At 42.4% G+C, this 23,084-nt stretch overlaps 1 protein-coding gene across 1 annotated transcript in view; it reads left to right on the top strand.

Moving 5' to 3' along the window:
- LOC109928097 (mitogen-activated protein kinase kinase kinase 5-like) overlaps positions 1 to 23,084 on the top strand; it is a 151,241-nt gene that overhangs the window by 37,921 nt on the left and 90,236 nt on the right. The window contains exons 6-7 of the mRNA XM_048612962.1: positions 2,481 to 2,587; positions 9,154 to 9,324. Coding sequence (XP_048468919.1) covers positions 2,481 to 2,587; positions 9,154 to 9,324 — 278 coding nt within the window. The remainder of the gene's footprint in view (positions 1 to 2,480; positions 2,588 to 9,153; positions 9,325 to 23,084) is intronic.

Raw genomic sequence — 23,084 nt, 5'->3', positions numbered from 1 at the left:
TCTGCTCCTATGATGCTGCTTGGCCTGCTGTGTTCATCCAGCCCTGCACCTTGTTGTCACAGTACTCCAAGTATAGTCTTATCAGACCCCATATAATAGCAGCAGTATAAACCTACCTGTTTATTTTATCTCTTGCAATAAAGACATTTACCTTGACAATTTATAGTTGTATCTGTATGTTCCTGTTTTGTGATTCATGCACAATAATTCCCGAGTTCTTTATGTCAATATTTATGAGGCTTTCACCTTTGTAAAAGCATTTTTGCTTTTCAATGTTTCCGATCCAAGCTACTAATTTCATACTTCCTTACATAACGCTCCATCTGCTACGTTCATGCCCAGTCACTTAAGTAGGTAATGTCCCTATGTAATCCCTTTATGTAGTCCTCACGGCTAACTTTCCCACTTAGCTTTGGATCATCAACAAACGAGGAAGCATTACACTTGGACCCTTGTCTGAACCTTGATATAGATTGTTAATAACCAGTGCTCACGCTCTGAGCGCTGTGATATTCTATCAGATACACTTTCTCATCCAGAAATGTAACTGCATATTCCCACCTTTTTTCTGTCCATGAATCAATCTTCAATCCCAGTTTTTATGCCACACTCAATCCTATCAGTCCTAATCTTGTATAAACACCTCTTGTATGGAACCTTACTGAATATTAAAATGCGCTGCATCCATAGGTATACCTGGCCAGTTCCACCTGCAGTTTAAGTCTATGTCTCCTGAATGTTCATACTTCTGTCACTCGAAACCATTTCCTCATATTTAGTCTCTCAACACCATTAATAAATTTGAACACCATTATCAAATCTCTTAATCAGACCTTCTTGAAGGAGATCATCTGAACTTCTACAGATGATACCAGACAGGTGAATTTCTCCAGCACATTCTGCTTTTATTTCAAGTTTCTTCAGTTCTTTCACATCACTGAAGTTCCGCAGATAACAACAAATCTACATTTTGTCCAAGACTTTGACATGTTTATGAAACTGTGGTGTGCGATGAAGGGACATGATATATTCCTGTTATTATCATTTGGAAACTTTGGTTCTGAAATGCATACAACTGTGCTCAGCTTTAAGTTTGATTTGTATTTCTGCATGGAGTGTTAAGAAGTAAAAGACATAATTATAGCTTCATTTTTGAGTGATGCTCAATTACCTGAAGTTTTGTTTACAAGCATCTAAATGAGGTCTTTAAAACGCATGAGGTGAATAGTCCAGTGCATTAGGAAAAGGGTCAAAGTGAAAAAAGACTTGTTGTCTAGCAACAGGAGTCTGGAATCACAAAAATACAGAAGGTCAGGCAATATACATTAGGTTCAGTCAGAAGCAAAGATGCTGTCAATTTCAGTCTCTAAAATGGTCTAGGCTACGAAATGCCGGGAGTAACTTAGCAGAAAACATCTAGAAACAGAAAACTGAGTGTTTGGAAAAATGTGTTTTCTCTGAAGATGTTTGAAGTCAGAAAGCTACAGAAACCAGTTACAGCCATGTGAACTAACAAAGATCTTTAAAGTGGAGACAGCGTGACCCTGTAAGATTTTGCTGAGGATAAAAGGGTTGAATCTTTATTTCTGATATTAGTGGTAAGACTGTTCTAAATAGTTAAAAGAACTGTGGATGCTAGAGATCTGAAATGAAAACAGGAATTCCTGGCAAAACTCAAAAGGTCTGGTGGCTTCTGCAGGGAGAGGGCAGAGTTAACATTTTGAGCCCAGTGACTCTTCTTCAGAACTGATTTCAAAACTGAGAACTGGACTCGAAATGTAAAATTGTTTGTGTGCTTTTTTAACTTTTGGTATGCAGCAAACTGTAATGTTCTTTTGTTAAGAGTGTACTGGCAGCCTTTTGTGAATATGATCAACAAGGTAAATGGATAGCAAAAATAAAACAAGTTGTCTATCAAATCAGGTTTCACTTTGGGATCTGACCTGTCCAGTTTCAGTATCAGCTGGGATTTTAACAGGTACCCAGAATCAAACTCTAACTGAGACCTAACCTGAGTACTCTATGCCTCTATTTGTAAAGCCGGTATTCCCAGTTATTAGGTCAGAAATCACACGACACCAGGTTATAGTCCAACAGGTTTATTTGAAATCACAATCGTCAGGTATAGAAGGAGCAGCGCTTCGAAAGCTTGTGATTTCAAATAAACTTGTTGGATTATAACCTGGTGCCGTGTGATTTCTGACCTTGTCCACCTCAGTCCGAAACCGGCACCTCCACATCATGACTCCCAATTACTGAGAGGAAGGGAACATTGTGGGTTAAGGAGGGTAAGAGAACAAAACTCAGAGCACACTCTCATTCAATAATTCTTGAATAGTGGCACACTAACTGGGTGTGAAATCATGAAAGTGATTTTTACCACAAGTTAATACCAGTGCCAGTGAGAGGCAATGATAACTAACCCTTGCTGAGTAACACTATTTGAGGAATTTTAACTCTGTGCTATTTTCATTTCAAAGGATCTCAATGCAACTATCAAGCTGGTGGAAACCCTGCAGAAGCTGCCAACGTGCAATGTGGCAGAACTCCCGAATATTAAGTTTCATTACTGTTTTGCATTAAACAGGTAGGTGTCACATCAAGATGCACTCATCATCACTTCCCCTTCCACACTCAGTGATGGAACAGCCTTGTGTTTACATTTCCTCATGGGTAGTTCCACATGATAGCCTGCTCCGAATATCATTCGCACCCTCTTTTAATCTCCAAGGAGAGGGCTGGATGAATGGTGAGGGGATGTGGACATCTTTGTCTTAAGTTACAGCTATATTTTAGGGCTCAGTGTTCAGCCCTCCCCTTCGCATTAGAAGATTTCAGGTTCAAACTTCAATACAATACATAATTACGAGGAATTATTTCACTGATGAGACCTTAATGTTTCTGCCCCCTTGGGTATTTGCCAAAGGTCTTGGGCTCCCATTCTGATACAGAGTTCGGGAGTTCTCCCTGCTGTCCTGGTCGATATATATCTGTAATCCAGCATCAATGAAGTGAGCTGGTCATCATCACTTCGCGGGTCCTTGCCACATTTTTCTAATTTACAACTGCATCTAGGCTCCAAAAATGCTTGTAAAGCCAATAAGATTGCCCCATTCCTTTGTTTACATTCAGAGAAAACTGGGAGCCCTTTCAAAGAGAATTAATATTCAAGTACAGCAGCCAGTTAGGAAGATCAGTGGAGTTCTACCTCCTGTTACAAGGCTGTTGGAGTAAGGTTTCTGAAGAAGGGTCCCGACCCGAAACATCACCTTTCCTGCTCCTCTGATGCTGCCTGGCCTGCTGTGTTCCTCCATCTCCACACTGTGTTATCTCTGACTCCAGCATCTGCAGTTCTTACTATCTCTTGGAGTAAGGACATCTTGCTACAGTAATACAGGGCATTAGTCAGGTCCCACCTGGAGTGCAGTCTGCAGTTTGGGTCTCCTGACTGAAGGACATCTTGAGGAAATGCCGTGAAGGTTCTCTGGACTGATTTCTGGCCTGCAGGGTTGCCTGAAGAGGAGAGATTGAGTCATCAGCCTGGAAGTTAGAAGAATAAGAAGTGATCTCATTAGCGAACAAATAAAATTCTTAACGTGGTTGACTGAGTAGACATGGAGAAATATTTCCTTGGTTAGGGAATCTAGTGAAAGGGAGACTGTCAGAAAATAAGTGACGGCCACTTAGAACTGAGATGAGGAGAAATTTCCTTGCTCTGGGGCAACAAAGTTTTGGATTTCCCAACCTTTGAGAACTGTGGATGCTTAGTCATTGAGTAGAGTCAAGATTGAGGATATTTGCATAGGAATTAAGTGATAAGAGAAGAAGAGCTCCATAAGGTGGAGTTGAGCTGGAAGACCAGCCATGGTCTTATTGAAAGTGGAGCAGGCTCAAGGTGCTAAATGAGCATCTTAAGCTCCTAAAGCTTTACTCTTTCACATCAGTCCCATGGAAGATCTGAACAAGGAAGTGATTTTCTGAGGTAAAAGGTAGGAGCATTTCCCTGGAATTTGAGGATTATTGGGAAACTCTCTCAGCTGCTCAAACGTTGGAGGCCTGCACTCCCAGATTCACCAATGACCTATTGTGAAGTGTATTGGAAAGAAGCACCAGCCTGTGACTTGCAGGATCCAATCCAGGAATAGTATGAGGATGGGAAGTGGTGTAATGGTCATGTTGCTAGACCAAAAAAACCAGAGGCCTAGGCGAAGGCTATAGGGGCATGGGTTCACATCTCACCATGGCAGCTGGTGGAATTCATATTTACGTTAATAGTGACCACAAAATCGTTGTTGATTATTGCAAAAATCTATCTGGTTCACTAATGTGTTTAGGGAAGGAAATCTGCTATCCTTACCCGGTCTGGCCTATATGTGAGTCTAGACCCACAGCAACACAGTTGATTCTTAACTGTCGCCTGAAATGGCCCAGCAAACCTTTCCATTCAAATACAATTCTGGGTGACTAACAAATACTGGCCCATGAAAGGATAAAGCCAAAAAATGCTATCCGTCATCCCTTTCCATTAAAATCAGTGTTATCTCACAAAATCACAGAATTATGATGATGCGGAAGCAGGCCATTCGGCCCATTGTGCCTGCACTGGCCTGTGAGCATGGTGCCAACCTCCTACCCTTTCCCCTTAACCCTGCACATTGTTTCTATCTAAATAATCATCCAAAGCCCTCCTGAATTCTCAACAGAAATTGTCTCCACCACAATTCCAGGCAGTGCATTCCAGATCCTGACTATTCGCTGGTTGTCTCTCACCTCAGATTTGCTTCTTTTGCAAAGCATTTTAAAACTGTAACCTCTGATCCTTGATCTGTTTATGAGTGGGAACATTTTTTTCCTGTCTACTCTGTCCTGAACCCTTTTGATTTTGAAAACATCTATACAATCTCCTCTTCACCTTCTCAGCTGCAAAGTAAACTGGCCAATGTTTTTAATCGTTCCTCATAACTGAAGCACCTCATCCCTTCAACCGTTCTCATTAACCTCCTTTGCACTCTTACCAATACTTACCAATACTTACCAGTTCTGGTGCATTATCGCTGATGGTTTATGCAGCAGGTCATCAGTGGAGGTACCGAAAGAGAGTTTAATCGGTAACTTCTAAAAAGAGAATTGGCTGCAGACTTGGAGTGGAAGGGTTGAAAGTCCACGGGTAAAGAGCTGGAACGTTCAATGAATTAGGAACCACTTTCAAATATCTGTCACAGGTACGATGAGTTAAGTTGTCTCCACCTGTGCTTTACGATTCTGTGATTTACCAGCAGTAGAGGTTTAGCATAGAGTCATAGAGATGTACAGCATGGAAACAGACCCTTTGGCCCAACTCACCCATGCCAACCAGATATCCTAAATTAACCTAGTCCCACTTGCCAGCATTTGGCCCATATCCTTCTAAACCCTCCCTAATCATGAATCCATCCAGATGCTTTTTAAATGTTGTAACTGTACCATCCCCCACCACTTCCTCTGGCAGCTCATTCCATAAACACACCACCCTCTGTGTGAAAAATTGCCCCTTAGGTCCCTTTTAAATCTTTCCTGTCTCACCCTAAATCTATGCCCTCTAGTTTTGAACTCCCCCACCCTGGGAAAAGACCTTGGCTATTCACCCTATCCATGCTCTTCATGATTTTATAAACCTCAATAAGGTCACCCCTCAGCCTCCAACTTTTTGTGTTCAATGCATTATCTGATTGCTTGGAATGTTCTGCCCCTTTTGAGGGATTTTGCTGTGTGTAAATTGGTTGCTGTATTTTCGACATTACAATGCTTCAAAAGTACATCATTGGCTGGAAAACATTTTGGGATGGTGACACATTGTGAATATGCTTTACAAATACCATTTCATTCTTGACATTATTATCTCTGTAGGTCATTGTTGAATATAAAAGTGATGCTTCTTGGCATATACTTCGGATTAAAAATTATTGTACTGGAGGTAATTTAGCCTCTGATTAACATTCCCAAGTCCTCACTTTATAGGATATTTTCACAAGTCTCTCCAAGACTACATTTCTAGAGAAGGAAGAGGCCAAATTGAGTGATTCTGAGGATTCTTTCAATCATCATCAAATAGAGGGGCTGAATCCTTCAGTATATCAAGGGCTAGGAGCTCTCATCCCTGTTGTCAAAATCAATCAATAACTGTCTTGGAATGTGGATCTTTAGCAGCATCATCAGAACACAGACAAACACAGTCATTCCAGTGTTCCAGTACCAAAGTCCCTGAATTATTAGAACATAGAACGGTACAGCACAGTACAGGCCCTTCGGCCCACGATGTTGTGCCGAACTTTTACCCTAATCCTAAGGTCTATCTAACCCCCACCCCTACCTTGTACTATCATTCATATGCCTATCTAATAGCCGTTTAAATGCCCCTAATGAGGCCGACTCCACTACCCTCTCCGGCAATGCATTCCATGTCCTGACCACTCTCTGAGTAAAGATACTACCTCCGATGTCTCCCCTATATCTACCTCCACTCACTTTAAAACTATGTCCCCTCGTAATAGCTACCTCCACCCTAGGAAAAAGTCTCTGGCTGTCCACTCTATCTATATCTCTGATCATTTTGTACACCTCTATCAAGTCACCTCTCATCCTTCATCGTTCTAAAGAGAAAAGCCCTAGCTTTCTCAACCTTTCCATGTAAGACCTTCCCTCCATTGCAGCCAACATCCTGGTAAATCTCCTCTGCATCTTTTTCAACGCTTCCAATCTTTCCTGTTGTAGCACTGCTACTCCTAGAGAGTTCTTGGATATAATGAAACATGTAGGTGGTCTGACAAGACAAAAGGAGGGTGTGACAAATCAGCAGCAAGACAGACATAAAAGAAGAGAGAAATCGAGGGTATTTACCAGTAAGAAAAAAAAGGATGAATAGGATTAACAGAGAGATCCTCGCTGCTGAGGGAGGGGCAATGAGAAGGGAAGAGAGACAGGGAGACAGACTGAGAGGGACGGAGTGGGAACGGGAGGACAAGAAGGAAAGATTGGGGAAAGAGGCAGAATGGGGAGTGAGCGAGCCATAATTGGAAAGAGAGGGCGAAGAGGAGAGAAAAAGAGAAAAATTCATATTTGAATAGTCTTGGAATTGTTTCCCTGTTCTGTTTAGTTGATTGCAGTAGACCAATTGTGTCTTGACAAGCAGCCAGATTTCAAAAATATTCAAATGTTAACATCCTTGGGAATTTCTACTTGTTCAAATAATTGCAAGGTTAGTTCCAAATCAGATATAAAATTCCTGGGTGTGACTTGCTGCTAGATATAACTTGTTCTCACTTGCTTTGTGGTTGTTCATGTGAAAAGTGAAGAAGTTACTGAATTATAACATAGTAGATTGAAGGATTGGAAAGGCTTGGCTCTGGGAAATGGATATGACTTCCTCACTTCGAACAAAACACTGCTGAAGCTAGAGCCCTTGGGTAGTTTGTTGGCTCCAAAACATGGGCCTATGTCAAAGCCATGGAGTGTAGGTTCATCAAACTCATTGCAGATAGTGAGTTTGCAGTTATAAGGAGATAAGCGAGATACTAGAACTATTTAAATCAAGGAAGTTTGAGATATGTGATAGAGGATTTTAAAACTATGAAGGATTTAAGAAGGTAGAAAGGTAACTTGGTCTAATATTCATTTAGCTATATTGTACAGAGCTTGAATCATGCTAAAAACAAAAGGACCTGAGTAGCTAAGAGCTGGCTCCTAGAGTGAGCAGAACCCCTGACACTCCTGTTTATATCTGTCAGCCAGGGCTCCCTGATTGGACCAGATTAACAACCCCAATCTGGGAACTCATACTCTATGAGGTCCACCTGGCTGACCTTGTTCCAGTCACTACAAGCTGACTTTCCCCCAATTAATTATTCTTACTCTGGACTGTTCAATGTCCTTTTCCATAAACAGCTTAAACCTTACAGCAAAGTGACCACTGTACCCGAAATGTTCTTCATTGAAACTTGATCTACTTGACCGACCTCATTTCCAAGAACCAAGTCTATTTGTTCTTTCTTCCTCAATGGATTTTTAAAGTACTGCTGTAAGAAATATTTCTGAACCTTCTCTAGGAAATCGTCCCCCTCTCTGTCCTATACACTACTGCTATGCTAGTCTGTCTCGGGAAAATGCAAGTTATAATGACTTGATCATTCTTACACCTCTGTAATTTCCTTGCCGGTTTGATCCTTGATATCTTTCCCACTAGTTGCTGGCCTGTAGACTACACTGTGCAATGTAATCGCACACTTTTTGTTCCTCAATATGAGCCAAATTGATTGTGTCCTTTACACCTATGGAACACCCTTTATTGTCAGCAGTGAAATATCTCCTTAATTAATATCTCTACCTCCCCCCGTTTCTTTGTCTTTCCGAAACATTTTGTACCCAATAATATTTAACACCCTACCTGGCTTTACTTGGGCTCTTCCGAGGTACATGCTGCTGTGAGGGAAGAGCCAAGCGGAGAGATCAGAGAAGCTGACATTATTCTCCATAAAGTTAAAGAAATTTGGTAGCAGTGTTCCAAGTAACGATGTAGTCATAGGGTCATCATGACCATTCAGTCCATCACATTAATACTGGCTCTAGGCTGTTCTATTCTCCTGCTCGATGCTGATAGCCCTATAATTGTACTTCCCTTGAGTAAACATCAATTCCTTTGCAATTACTGTCTCTGTCTTCATTACCTTTGTAAGTAGTGAGTTACAAAACTTTGCCACTTGCTGTGTATAAAAAGAAAACTATTCCTCACATCTCCCATGGATCTCTTGCCCAAATCTGCTCTTGTGTTATCAACTAACAACAGATTTTTATTTATTTCACCCAGCTAATCATTATTTTGTCCATGTCCTGCAGATCTCCCCTCAAAGTTCTTTGTCCAAAGAGAACAAAGCCAACTTCTCCATCCTAGCTCTGTTACTAAAATCTCACATTCCTGAAGCATTACCAAGAAACCGTTCCCTTTGGCAGGAGGATCAGTCACAGGGGGACTAAGACATTTTTTTTCAAAGGGCCATCACAGAATCAGTGGGCCAAACAGCCTCTTCCTGTGCAAGATCTGAAGATAAAGCATGTAGGGTGACATTAAGCCCTGCCTTTATTGGTCAATCTTCTCTGACTGTGGAGATATCTTTCCTACAGGAGGAACCAACCTGGAGATCGGGAGAGAGCACTGTCCGTGATCCTGCCGGTGGTGGAGACTGGGAAGCAGATCTCATCTGATCTTTACTGCCTGTGTGGGCGCATATACAAAGATATCTTCATCAGCTCTGACTTCACTGACTATGAGAGCCGAGACAAGTCTTGTTACTGGTAAGGAGCAAGGTTGCCATGGTCACTGTTGCTTGGTGAATGGAACATAGAACAGTACAGTGCAGTACAGGCCCTTCGGCCCACGATGTTGTGCCGACCTATTAATACACTAGTACTGGTGTGATTAAAAATTCTCTAAGACCTTCAGTGCTTTAATTAGAAGGGAAATTCTCACCCTTTGCAGAAGACTTTCATTCTAGATCACTGCCAACTCTGTATCCAGTTGTCTGGTTCAGGCAGCAAGCTAAAGACTTCTGACACTGTCCCAGTATATTGCAGAGTTGTACTTTCAAACAGTAGCATTGTGTTTACATTACTAGGTCAATGACCATCAATCTGGAGATACAAGTTCAAGTCTCATCAAGGCGACTGGAGGATTTAAATTCAGCTTACAAATAAATATAGAAGAATAAGCTAATAAAGGTGACAAAAAAAAATGCTGACCACATAGATGGGGTGAATAGCCAAGGTCTTTTTCCCTGAGTAGGGGAGACCAAAACTAGAGGGCATAGGTTTAAGGTGAGAGGGGAAAGATTTAAAAGGGCAACTTTTTCACATAAAGGATGGTGCACATATAGAATAAGGAAATGGTGGAGGCTGGTACAATTATAACATTTAAAAGGTACATGAATAGGAAGGGTTTAGAGGGATGTGGGCCAAATGCTGAAAAATGGGACTAGATTAATTTAGGATATCTGGTCGGCATGGATGAGTTGGACTGAAGGGTCTGTTCCCATGCCGTACAATTCAATGACACTATGCCTCTAAGAGAACAAAGCCTAGATTCCATACTTTTTTTATTTTAAAATTAAGAACTATTTAAAGACCTATTTGGTTCACTAGTTTCTGTTAGGAAAGGAAATCTGGTCGTCCTTACCTGCTCTGGCCTAAATGTGATTGAGATTCACACCAGAGACTGGTAATTTTAGGATTGAGACCAGGAGACTATTCATACAGAGAATGATTATTTGGTTTGGAATGGACTTCAGACTGAGTAGTTGTGGTAATGAAATCTCTGGATTCATGTACAGTATTGGACAGAGTGCAATGTCGTCCTGGAATTAAGATGGGTGGAATGTTTTTCCTCTTCTGGTGACCTGTTGGGGACTCCTGTACACTTGGGGAAATTCTAATTTGACTGTGAAGACCTGAAAAATTCACACATCTTCTGCTTTCCTAAGCACAGTCCCAGTTTCAACTCTGGTGCTGTTGAATAACATTCAGAAATCCTCTAACTTAAGGCTGCTGTTAATGCAAATTATATACAAAGTAATATACGATAACAAACTGAGAGAGGGATAATATGTGAGTCAGAGGCTTTTACAAGCTCTATATCTGTAACATGGGATGTACATAAAATGTTAAAATGGCTAAGGCAAGGTGGTGTAGTTTTATAAAATAGTTGACTATAATTGCCTTCGTCAGGAGCAACTCTCAGACTGGTGAGGCTAAGACTCAGGGATATCGTTTAGTTGGGGACAAAACCAGAGACTAAGATGAATGCTGGGAATTAAGCCCAGCTCCTGTCTTGTTGTTTGCTGCAGTTGAAGGCAAATTCTGTGCTGTAATGTGACAGTTTTAAGTTTTTGTCTGTTAATCTAAATATAAACCAAAGCCTGTTCACATCTACAAACCATACACGAGGAATGTGAGGAATACTCTGCACTTGTCTGGATGAGTGCATCTGACAACAGTCAAAAAAGCTCAGTGCCATCCCAAGCAATGGAACGGTGGCTTAATGGTCAGCACTGCTGCCTCACAGCGCCAGGGACCTGGGTTCAATTCCAGGGTGACGGTCTGTGTGGAGTTTGCACATCCTCCCTGTGTCTGCGTGGGTTTCCTGTAGGTGATCTGGTTTCCTCCCACAGTCTGAAGTGGTGCAGGTTAGGTGGGTTGGCCATGCTAAGTTGCCCACAGTGTCCAGGGATGTACAGGCTAGGTGGATTAACCATGAGAAATGCAGGGTTCCAGGAATGGCATGGGACAGTGTGGACTTGATGGCCTGTTTCCACACTGTGAGGGTTCTAATTTGCTTGATTGATACCACATTCACTCAGGTCACAGTACCATTTGTGAGAGACTGCAGCAACTCACCAAGTGTCCTTTGTCTGAATCTGTGACCAATTGCACCTTTAAAGCACAGCAGCAATCAGGGCAAGTACTGACAGGTTTCATTTGTGTAGATGTCCCAAATGCTGCTCCACCATGGCCACAACTACCAAGGGGAGTTTCATCATCAGCAGCAACTCAAGGGCTGGGGAGAGTCGAGAATCCACCCAGACCACTCCCTCTTGTGTCCCCTGTTTCCCAGTTTTAGGCCCTCCAGCACTCAGTGAATGGGCATGTTCTAACGTGGAGTCAGGTACTGCAGGGGCCATCAGCTGTAGACAGTGGAACCATTAGTGAGAGAGCACGAATGAGTTTGTTATTTGTAAATTTTGATGATAATATTTGCAGACTTCATTTTAGCCTGCCTCATGTTTTTGTTTTGAAAAACGCAACCGTTTTGCGATGTTTTTACCTCCCTCTTTGCCAATGTGTGTGAGAGAGGTTAGTGGCGGTAAATTCTGTAAAGCAGGTTGTGATCACCATCTTTCAGCTCAGTGTGACATCTGCGTAATGTTATCAGATCATTTTCCTACACTTGGCAGCTCTGACAGTATTCAGAACCCTCTGAAGAAAGGCCACAGACCTAGTTATCTCTGTCCACAGAGGCCGGCACATCTGTGGAGTATTTTCAGCATTTTCTGCTTTTCTTTCAGATTTACACAACTTGTTGTGCTTTGTTTTGGTGGTTGAGTTATGACGGTTACAATAGACTTCGCTCTGTCTGTTGTGAAGTGTTGGCTGTAGACACTGCAGCCATATTCCACTCAAATATCCTGAATTTATGAGGCACAGCATCAATTTTATGACAGCTATGTTTCATCAGAGTCTTGAGAGGATTGCTGCTCTTACAGAACAGCGCGAAGGAGCCAAACCGGAACAGGAGAATTAAACAAAAAGCCAAAAATTCTGCAAGTACACAGCAAGTCAGTCAGCAGCAGGAGTTGGAAAAGAGGTTAATATTTCACACAGCACTTTCATAAGGCGGCACAGTGGCACAGTGGTTAGCACTGCAGCCTCACAGTACCAGGGACCTGGGTTTGATCCCACCCTCGGGTGACTGTCTGTGTGGAGTTTGCACATTCTCCCCGTGTCTGTGTGGGTTCCCTCCGGGTGCTCCAGTTTCCTCCCACAGTCCAAAGATGTGCAGGTTAGGTGGATTGGCCATGCTAGATTGCCCATAGTGTTCAGGGATGTGTAGATTAGGTGGGTTATAGGGGGAATAGGTCTGGGTGGGATGCTCTGAGGGTTGGTGTGGACTTGTTGGGCTGAAGGGCCCATTTTCACACTGTAGGGATTCTGCGAACTTTTGCAGAATTGGAGGCCACTGGTGAAAGACAGCCCTTACCTGGCTCTGCCTGCTTGTTGCACCCCGTATGGTCCCACACCCATTCCCTCCCCCACCCCTGTCTATTTTCCTCAGCCATCTTTGATTGTTTGAATGAATATAAGACATATCCAGCAGATACTCTTCTGGAGGAATTCAATTGAGCTGCTCTGAGCATATCTCGAACCTTTCACGTTTAGCACGTCTGCCATTAGAAGCCGCAAGATTGAATTACTGGCTTTAGCTGAAACATAATAAGCTGTTATCCAACTATTGCCATTAGCCTTGGGAAGACTGCCTTAAGGAGTGCAATTAGAGGTAACCATATCACTGTTTGTTCATTCTCCAAACTCCCTGCTCACTATACCCCTCCTTCCTCTCCTGAAGAAGCTGACACCTACTGCCCTGTGGCTCCAAAGATGCTGGAGTTATCTGGTAAAGAAAGAGTGAACTTGCATTTGTATAGTGCTTTTCATTATTAGACTTCATAAGCTTAGGGTGGCACAGTGGTTAACACTGCTGCCTCAGAGTACCAGGGACCTGGGTTCAATTCCACCCTCAGGTGACTGTCTGTGTGGAGTTTGCACATTCTGCCTGTGTCTGTGTGGGTTACCTCCAGGTGCTCTGGTTTCCTCCTACAGTCCAAAGATGTGCATGTTAGGTGGATTGGCCATGCTAAATTGACCTGTAGTGTGTAAGGAAATGTAGGCTTATAAGATAGGGTGGTGGGTCTGGGTGGGATGCTCTTCAGAGGGTCAGAATGGGCCAAATGGCCTGCTCCCACTCTATAGGGATTCTATGTTTTGGGGCAGAATGGTTGCTCAGTGGTTAACACTTCTGCCTCACAGCGCCAGGGACCTGAATTTGGTTCCACCTTCAGGCAATTGTCTGTGTGGAGTTTGCACATTCTCCCCGTGTCTGTGTGGGATTCCTCTGGGTGCTCCAGTTTCCTCCCACAGTCCAAAGGTGTGCAGGCTACGTGGATTGGCCACTCTAAATTGCCCATAGTGTTCAGGGATGTGTAGGTTAGGTAGGTGAGCCATGGGAAATGCAGGGTTATAGGGATAGGATAGGGGGACTGGATCTGGGTGGGATGGTCTTCGGAGGGTTGATGTGGACTCGATGGGCCAAATGGCCTGTGTTCAAACTGTAGCGATTCTATGATTCTACCCCTGCACATCCCAAAGTGAATCCCAGGCGGTGAAGTACCTTTTGTAGTGAAGTCACTGTTAAAATGGAGGAAATGTGGCAACCAGTTTATAGATAGCAAGCCCCCACAAATAGCAATGTGATAATGACCAGAATATCTGCTTTATGGTCATGTTGGTTGAGGGGTAATTATTGATCAGGGCACTGTGGAGAACACTCTTGTTCCTCTGTTAAGTAGTACCGTTAATTGGTCATTATGCCAACCTGAGAGGGCAGATAGGATTGCGGTTTAATGTCTCATCTTGTAGACTGCGCCTCTAAAAGTGTGGCAGTCCCTCAGTACTGCAGAGAAGCACCTATTTAGATTGCGTTCAGGTTTCTGGTGTGAGAGCTCAATCCATATCCTCATGACAGAGAGTGGCAGTGCCACCAGTGAGCTACAGTTGGCATGAGTACCATCTGAGACTTCCATTCATGAACGTGTTCTGTGATTATGGCTAAACATGGAAATGACCAGGCTCAATCTAGTCAGTATGTTACTGTATTTAAGATGTACAGCTAATTTCTTAACCCATTCTGTGCAACCATTCTTCAAGCATGAATGTTTCAATACAAGCAGCATCATTTTAATGCATTAGGGGAATTTCCAGATAAGCAGCATTATGGAGATAGCAAGAACTGCAGATGCTGGAGTCAGAGTCGATACATGTGGAGCTGGAGGGACACAGCACGTCAGGCAGCATCAGAGGGGCAGGAAAGTCAACGTTTCGGGCCTACTCCTAATAAAGGGTCTAGGCCCAAAATGTTGACTCTCCTGATCTTCTGAAGCTGCCTGACCTGCTGTGGTCCTCCAGCTCCACACTGTATCGACTAAGCAGCATTATAGTATTTATTAACTTTATCTATTGGCAAGGTATAACATATTGGAACATTGATTCCTGAATTAAATGTTAATTTAGCCATTTTTCCCCAAGTGCAATGGTTTTGTAACTAGCAAGAAAATGCGTATGATTTTTAGTAAGATATACACATTTTAATTGCTTTAAAATATTACTGTCCTTGAGATTAGTCTTTAATTCCTGGAGAGCTGGAAATCTGATCCATAACCTCTTGGTACCTTGTATTTGCTTAATTTTCCTAATTCCCCTGGCCCTGTGCAGGATCGTTTCTCGCAAAAGTCCACATTTCAGTCTTTTTCACTGCAGCCCAAGTGTCAGTCCTGTGTTCTTTTCCAATCTGGCACAGCCAGGAAGTAAGGATCAGCTGTCTATCCATCACACACAGACACACACGCACATACATACACACACAGACACACATGCGCATACATACACACACAGACACACGCGCATACATACACACAGACACACGCGCATACATACACACACAGATACACACGCGCATACGTACACAGACACACATGCACATACATACACACACACGCACATACATACACAAACACAGACAGACATGCATACGCAGCCACTTGCAGATATACACAGACACACACACAAACAGACAGACATACACATATACAGAGGCACACATATACATAGACATGCACTGACAGAGACACACAGAAACACACACACACACACACACAAACACACATACAGACACGCACACCCCACTCCACATGATGCCCTCGATCTTATATTGTCAGCGCTGGTGAAAGGCGTCTAACTTAATCTGCAACCCAAAAGAAACTGCTGTGAGAGAGCACAATGTGCACAAAGCTGCGTCTGAATGCTGCAACATTCTCAGTGATGACAGAAACTGTGTTTTCTTTATTAGGTCAATGTAGTTCCCTTACTGTGCTCCTGCTGCCCTTGGTCTGGTACTAAGGTGACCTGTTGTCAGATTGCTGCATTCAAATCTTTTTCAATCAGTTTGCACAGTTGTTTGGATCTTTTGAAATGGAGTTTGAGTGCAGGCACTGGGTGAAATGCGAAGGGACAGGCAGGCTCTCATTTGTTCAGTAGTTGCTGCTGCTTACAGCACACAGCTACTCAAGAATTGGGCCTCTTGTTCTGTTATCTGATCTGGGAGCGTTTTGATACTGACACCAGCTGTGAAAGACTGAAAAACAATATCGTTGCCAGGTCCCTTGATGTAAACAAGAATTGAAGTTGCTCTTTGCATCTTTCTGAAGAAGAGTCATATTCAACTGAAAACTGTTTCTCTCTCCACGCGCGCTGTTGAGTTTCTCCAGCACTTTGTTTCATATTTTCAGCATCTGCTATCTATTTTGTTTCTCCTGATCTGTCTCCTCCCTCCTGTTTTGAACAACTATCCCTTCCTTAAACTCAGGAGGAGCTGGATTTAAAGAGCTTGTTAACCCTCTCCCTGCTGTAGCAGATGATGATAAATCCCATATTAATGTTATGTGAAGATGAGTGAATTTTTTTGTGCAATTCCTAACGAGGCAGAACCTTTTTAAAAATGTTTATTATCTAGAGTGGGCGGGATCAGTAAAGAACATTAGGTCCAATGTTTACTTGCGTAACATTGATTTGAATGACGGACTTTGCAATCTCTTAATGATAACGTGGCTCTGCTCCTAACCAATGTTGAAATAGTGGCTTCATTCCAACCTGAATGTGTAAAATGTTGCTCCCTTCTGCAGAACTGAGCCTTCATTCTATCTTGTTGTTTTTGCAGCATGCAGATTTAAAGCCAAAGAGATACATGAATTTATGTAGCACCTTTCACAACTTTGGGACACACCAAAGCACTTACAGCCAGTGAGGTACATCAGATTGTAACATTAGAAATATGAGAGAGATGAGGCCATTTGGCCCCTCAAACCTTTGCCATTCAGTAAGATTACAGCTGATCTAACTGTGGCTTTACTTGCTGATCAGTACCTCCATAACCCTTGACCATCCTGTGGATCAAAAATCTGTTTAATTCAGCCTTGAATGTATTGAATGACCCAGCCTCCACCGCTGTATGAGAGAAAGAATTCCAAAGGTTATTAAATCTCCAAGGGCAGAATTTTATCTTTACCTGCATCTCCAATGACAGATCCTTTATTAATGAATTTCATACGCTAGTTCCAAATTCATCATTAAGGGCAAATCAACCTCTCAGCATCTGCACCACCTTCATTAAAATGGGTCCTCGTGTGACTTCTCTAAGAAATCTACCCCTGGAATTAACCATCTTACACCCTGGAAATAGATGGTAATTACAAATTTCAATCACTAGTAATTTTTTTTCATTGATGTAATCTTTATTTACTCTCAAATGGAAGACGCATGTTAAAATCACAAAGAATGCCTGTTTTTAAATCACAAACTTTATGTTGGATGTGCACACAAAGGTTATTAGCATACACTATTTTAACCTTTTTAGGGATTTTTGTTTAACTTGTTTCAATTAGCTGTTCATCAGGTTTTATCTCACCGGAATACTTCCCAGACTTGCTTCTGAAAAGTCTGGAGTATACGTGATCATAGAATCTAGCATACACAGTGAGTCACCTTTTATTGTAATTTCCAAGTCGCCTGATTGTCTTGTTAAATGTGAGCTGTACTTGTCCTTCTAGATGTAAGAGGAAAGGGTTGGAAGGTGCTGCCTGAGGATCTTTGGTGAATTTCTGCAGTGAATCTTGTAGATAGTACACACTGCTGCTACTGAGAGGTTGTGATGGAGGGAGTGGATGCTTGATGATGCAGTGCCAATCAAACGGGCTGCTTTGGCCTGGATGGTGTCGAACTTCTTGCAGGTTGGAGCTGCACTAATCCAGGCAAGTGGGAATTATTCCCTCACACTCCTGACTTGTGCCTTGTAAATATCTGTAACATATTTATGGAGGAGTTCATGCCTTGGCTTCAGATTGTCCAGGCAGTAAGGAAGACAAGGCAGCAGTCCAGAAATCCCTCGAGGGCAGCTTGCTGCCTCACCAGTTTACTTGGTGAGATTAATGGTACCTCCGGCAGTGTAGCTACAGTCAAGTTCATGGAACCATGGGCTGTTCAGCAGGATGAGGCCAGAAAACCGATGATGATGTTGGGTGTTTGTGCAGCCTCGGATATGATTCCTGGGTGGTTTGTAGCTTTGCCGGTGCCTGTCAAGGTGTCACTGAATGGCTATAGCCAGGGGAAGAGAATTCTAGTTGTGAAGAAACACTGGATAAGCTGGAATGTGTTTCATTTTGGACCAGAGCAGATTGGAGGAATTTTTAACTGTCTACACAAAATTATGAGAACAATCTATTTCCCTGAGCATGGATTTAAAGCTATTTGCTGAATGATTAAAGGAGAGTTATATTTTCTTTTCACTTGGTGGGTGTTGGGAAAGTCAGTGTCTAAAAGGATGGTGCAGGCATACACCCTTGTCACATTTGAAGAGATTTCTTTTATTCGTTCATGGGATTGTGTAGATTGCTGGCTAGTCCAGCATTTATTGCCCAGTTAAAATCAAACATTTTTCTGTTGGTCATTTTGTCACATGTGGGCCAGACCAGGTAAGGATGGCAAACTTCCTTCCCTGGCAGATATTATTGAACTAGATGGGTGTTTACAACAACAGGGACAGTGGTTATCATTGGACTGCTTTGTTTCAATTCCAAATTTAACCACCTGTCATGGTGGGATTTGAACCCACGACCTCATATCATTAGCCAGGACTAGTCCAATGATATATCATACACCACCATCTCCCATGTGTGCTGATGAACCTGAAGTGTGGCAAGGCCACAGATGCAGATTAGAAAGTTGGATTAAGTTGGATAGTTATTTTTTGGCTCTCACAGACATGATGGGCCAGATGGACTGCTGCTGTGATGTAAATTCATATGATCAGACAATCAGATAAGTGTGCATTCTAGACAGTAGCCTGCTCGCCTACCTTCCATTACTGTAACGCTATCATGTGGTATTGTTTTCCCAGTAGGTTATTTATCGCCCTCATGTTCAATTATTCCTCATGCTGTTGTCAGTCAGCACCAGGTGCCATCTGACTAACACTTGCCCTTCACAACATCAGTTACCTGTCAGTTGCAGACAGCGTCTGGGTTTGGACAAAAATATATCCATCCCTAATGCACCCAACAGCAGGAACCATCTTCAAGGGTCAGTGCTGAAACTCAGATCAAATACACAGAGGCAAGTTTGACAAATGTGTAAATCGATTGTATTATGAGGGCGTTGGCCCTGCCTGCGACACAAAGTAACCTAACCGTACTGCAGGCTTGTCCCTCAATGTAATACTAGCTTTACTAATGCTGCATAAGGCAGCCTTACTGTGTTGCCTAACTCCAGTGTGCAGTGCTGTACAGTCTACCTATAGAGATTTACAAGATAATCAGCACTGACTTTTTCTTCGAGTGGTCTTGACACCTTGTTAATGTTCCAGCTCATCTCCTCGAACCGAATGGCAGATATTCTGCTACTACCCTTTGTATCCTAACTGAACTGTAAACCACCAGGCAGCTAATGCTTATTGACTCACAATTAAAGGTGCACTCTTGAACTTGGGCTGTGTATTTGTGTGGATGGCTGAATATTAAGCAGGTTAGAGGTTAGACACCAACACTGACAGATTGATGTATGTAATTTTCAGCCAGTTTGCATTGTATGATGCAGATTCACAAGCCCAATGCAGAACATTAATTTGTTTGCCTGCACATGATTATCCAGGTGTTTGATGCTAGAGACGTTCACAGGTTGTTAAACACAATTTGTAATTGTTTTTTCTTACAAATGCGATTGGCATCTTCTATCACCAAATTATATTTGCATTAAATGTTTCCAATTCCTGCCACAGCCAGTGTTTTCCAAACAAGTCTGTGATTAACATGAGAACATTGACTGTTCATTCTCCTGCTAGGTTTAATATTGCCATTGCACAATCTTCCTGCCAAAGGCTATTACTTGATCAAATAAATCGGGAATGGATTGTCCTTCTACCTCTGCTTCTGTCCCTGCCGAGATTTGTGGATTGAGAACAGTGCAACTGGAAAAGGAGTAGAGATGCTGAGAGCAGATTAAATGTACTATATTTTTAAATGAACCCCCTTGCTGAGGGCAGGTACCTCATCCTGAAGCCCAGTCACTCCAGCACAATTTATGTTCTGCACACAGGTCCCTGACTCGGACTGTCATAATCTTCCAGCCGGTCTGACGTGAAACAAGAGATTCATTTGAGGCTTGTCTTGGTTGCATGCAAGCAGCCAGTTAGCTGCCAATTTGAAAATCCCATACAATATTCATGAGGCACCCACCTGTCCTGTGGAGAAGTACCAACCAAATAGCAACAGTGCCATCAATTCATTGCTGGTCACTGGACAAGAACAGCATGGATAACTTAGGAGAATGGATGTTCTTGGTGAATTCAACAGACTACTGGAGAAAGCAAGAGATTTTAGGGAAGAATATCAAACCTGACCTCCGAGTCCATTGCTCCACCAGTCCTTCTGATGGGATTTCTATGCATGCCTTAAGGAACTACCTAGAGAAACCTGATTAGACTATTTAGTCCCTTGAATCTGTTCTGCCTTTCAATGAGACCATGGGTACTTTGTGATATAGCTCTAAGTACCTGCTTTTGCTCCATAACCCACTAATACTTTGGATTGACAGATTTTATATCTCAGATATAAAATTAATAAACAGTGCTGCATCAATTGCCATTTGTGGAAGAGAATTCTGAATGTTTACCATACTTTGGAGAGGTGGAGACGTGTTTGAAAATTTCACTTCCAAAAGGCTAACGTTGATATCTGCTAGTCCTAGACTTGCCAGCTTATGGGTATGGTTTTTCACTATCTACCTATCAGTTGCCCTAAACATCTTGAAATCTTTAATTAACTCACCAATAACCAATCCACCCTTCATAAAGTGTGGAGCCAAGCTGTGATTTAACCAGGACTTTGTACAGTTGAATGATAACTTCACAGAATCACAGAATTCTTATGGTGAAGAAAGTGGCCTTTCAGCCCATAGGTTCTGCATTGACCCTCGGAATATTCTGACTTGGTACCAATCTCCTGCTTTTCTCCACAACCCTGCATATTGCTTCTATTTCTATTTGAACCTGTCTCCACTTTCTCGTTGACAACATTTGGAATAGTCCTTCTACACCCTTGTCTTCCAATCCACTAGGTATAAAGTTTAGTATTCCATTAGCCTTTTTGATTATGTTCTGTATGTGTTCATGACATTTTAATGGTCTTTGTACCTGAACCACCCCCCCACCCAAACTCTCTTTGAACTTCCAATGTTTCTAGTTTCTCGCTGTTTATAAAGTCTTCTTCCTATCATTTTGAGGTCCTTTTGCTGATGCTTTGCCTGTTTGGGTAATCTTTGTAAATTTGTGCTTCCATCTACACTGCTTACAATGCCAGCTAGCTTTGCACTGTCAGCAAGCTTGGATATGTGTCTTTCTATTCCATTTTCAAAGCTGTTAGTAAATATAGTGATTTATACGTACAGGCCCCTGTACTGAGCCTTTGCAGGACACCAGTGGTTGCTTTCTACTAATTAGATTATCTGCCCCTTTCAGGGGATTTCTCTACTCTACTCCAGATGCAGTATCACCTCTGGGATCCCAGTACTAGCTTTAATCAGCCCAGCTTATTTGTGTTTATTTGCAAATAAAATCCCCTAATTAAGATCTCAGAGGGTTAATTGACCATTAAATAAGAAAATAATTATGATGTGGAAATTGCCTGTAACAAATTGATGGGAGTAGTTTGACGCTGTGTGACCTCGTGAACTGGGAGTTTGGGAATCGGCAGCCTGTTTGCTCGCAGTGGAAATCAAGGGAATTGTGAGACAAGAGTGAAAATCTCAGCCAGCCAAATGCTGTCTGTGTTGTTCCTCAAAAGCCAACAGCAAGAGCTTTGGCAGGAGTCTGAGCTGCAAGGTTTTATGTTTATAGCATTTCAGATGCTTCTTCCAGAAGGTTCTTCTGTATCTCAACTTGCACTGGTGCCAAGTCAGAGAAAAGCTAGAAGCACAGAAACCATTTTTTAGCCATTTGCCTAATTTTATTGCCATATTGTATATACAGAATCGATAATAAACTAGTGCAGTACAACTCATCTTCACCTGGCTCAGCCGCTCTGTTGACTTTGCAATGAGTCACCTCTTTAATTAAACCATAGCAGAAAATCGCACCACATCAGTCTTTGAAATGAGCCTTTATGTAATGGATAGGAATGGGTAAGTGATGGATAGGAGTGGGTCAGTAATGGACAGAAAACCGTCAGTGATGGATAGGGCTGGGTCAGCGATGGAAACATTATGTAGTCATTAAAAACAGAGAAATACCTTTGTTTCTAAATAAAATGCTAAGCAGTCCAAGCAGTAATGAGTTTCCAAAGTCAGGTTCATGGTTCAGAGCAGATAGCTGGATTGTCTATTATCCTGGGCGATGCTTAGCTATCGTGGAGTAGAAAATGAATGGTTATTGTTCATTTAAGCTATCAATTAGTGTGTAAAATTCTAGTGGAGACTTAATTGGAAGATGTTAGGCAACACCTCGGAGACACAACAGAATCATAATAAACAAATAACTTGCTTAGCAGGAAATGACACTGCACCAGGATTTCCAAACTGAGGACATAGCCACAGCTGCCTCATTTTCACTTTGCAATAAAACTTTGTTGAATCAAAACATTTGTGCAACATCTAAGTATGTCACATGAGAGGGTGGTTACATCCATTTTTCATCACATTGACTCAGCAAGTCACAGATCAGCCAGAATTCTGCAATTTGACACTAGGAGAACCAAAAAGATCCTGTTTAATTCCTAGCAAAAACACCACACTGACCCCACAACTCTACCTACTCCCCAGCCAGTACTTAGGTCTAAGTCAAAATGTAAAAGACCGTTTGATTTTCAACTCACTTCAAATCCCATATCCTATCCATTACTGACCCACCCTTATTCCATCGCTGACGCACCCCTATCAATCGCTGACCCACCCTATCTATTGCTGACCAATCCCGACCCACCAATATCCATCACTAAGCCCACTCCTATCCACCACTGACCCATTCATATCCAACGCTGACCTACTCCTATCCATCACTGACCCCCCCCTATCCATTGCTGACCCACCCCTATCTATCTCTGATCCACTCCTATCCATCACTGACCCAGCCCTATCCATCACTGACCCACTCCTATCTATCACTGACCCACCCCTATCCATCACTGACCCAC

Source organism: Rhincodon typus, chromosome 27 (genome assembly GCF_021869965.1).
Source record: "Rhincodon typus isolate 14 chromosome 27, sRhiTyp1.1, whole genome shotgun sequence".
Taxonomy (NCBI): domain Eukaryota; kingdom Metazoa; phylum Chordata; class Chondrichthyes; order Orectolobiformes; family Rhincodontidae; genus Rhincodon; species Rhincodon typus.
Note: the sequence above shows the minus strand (reverse complement) of the source record. Positions and strands in the feature narration are given on the sequence as shown.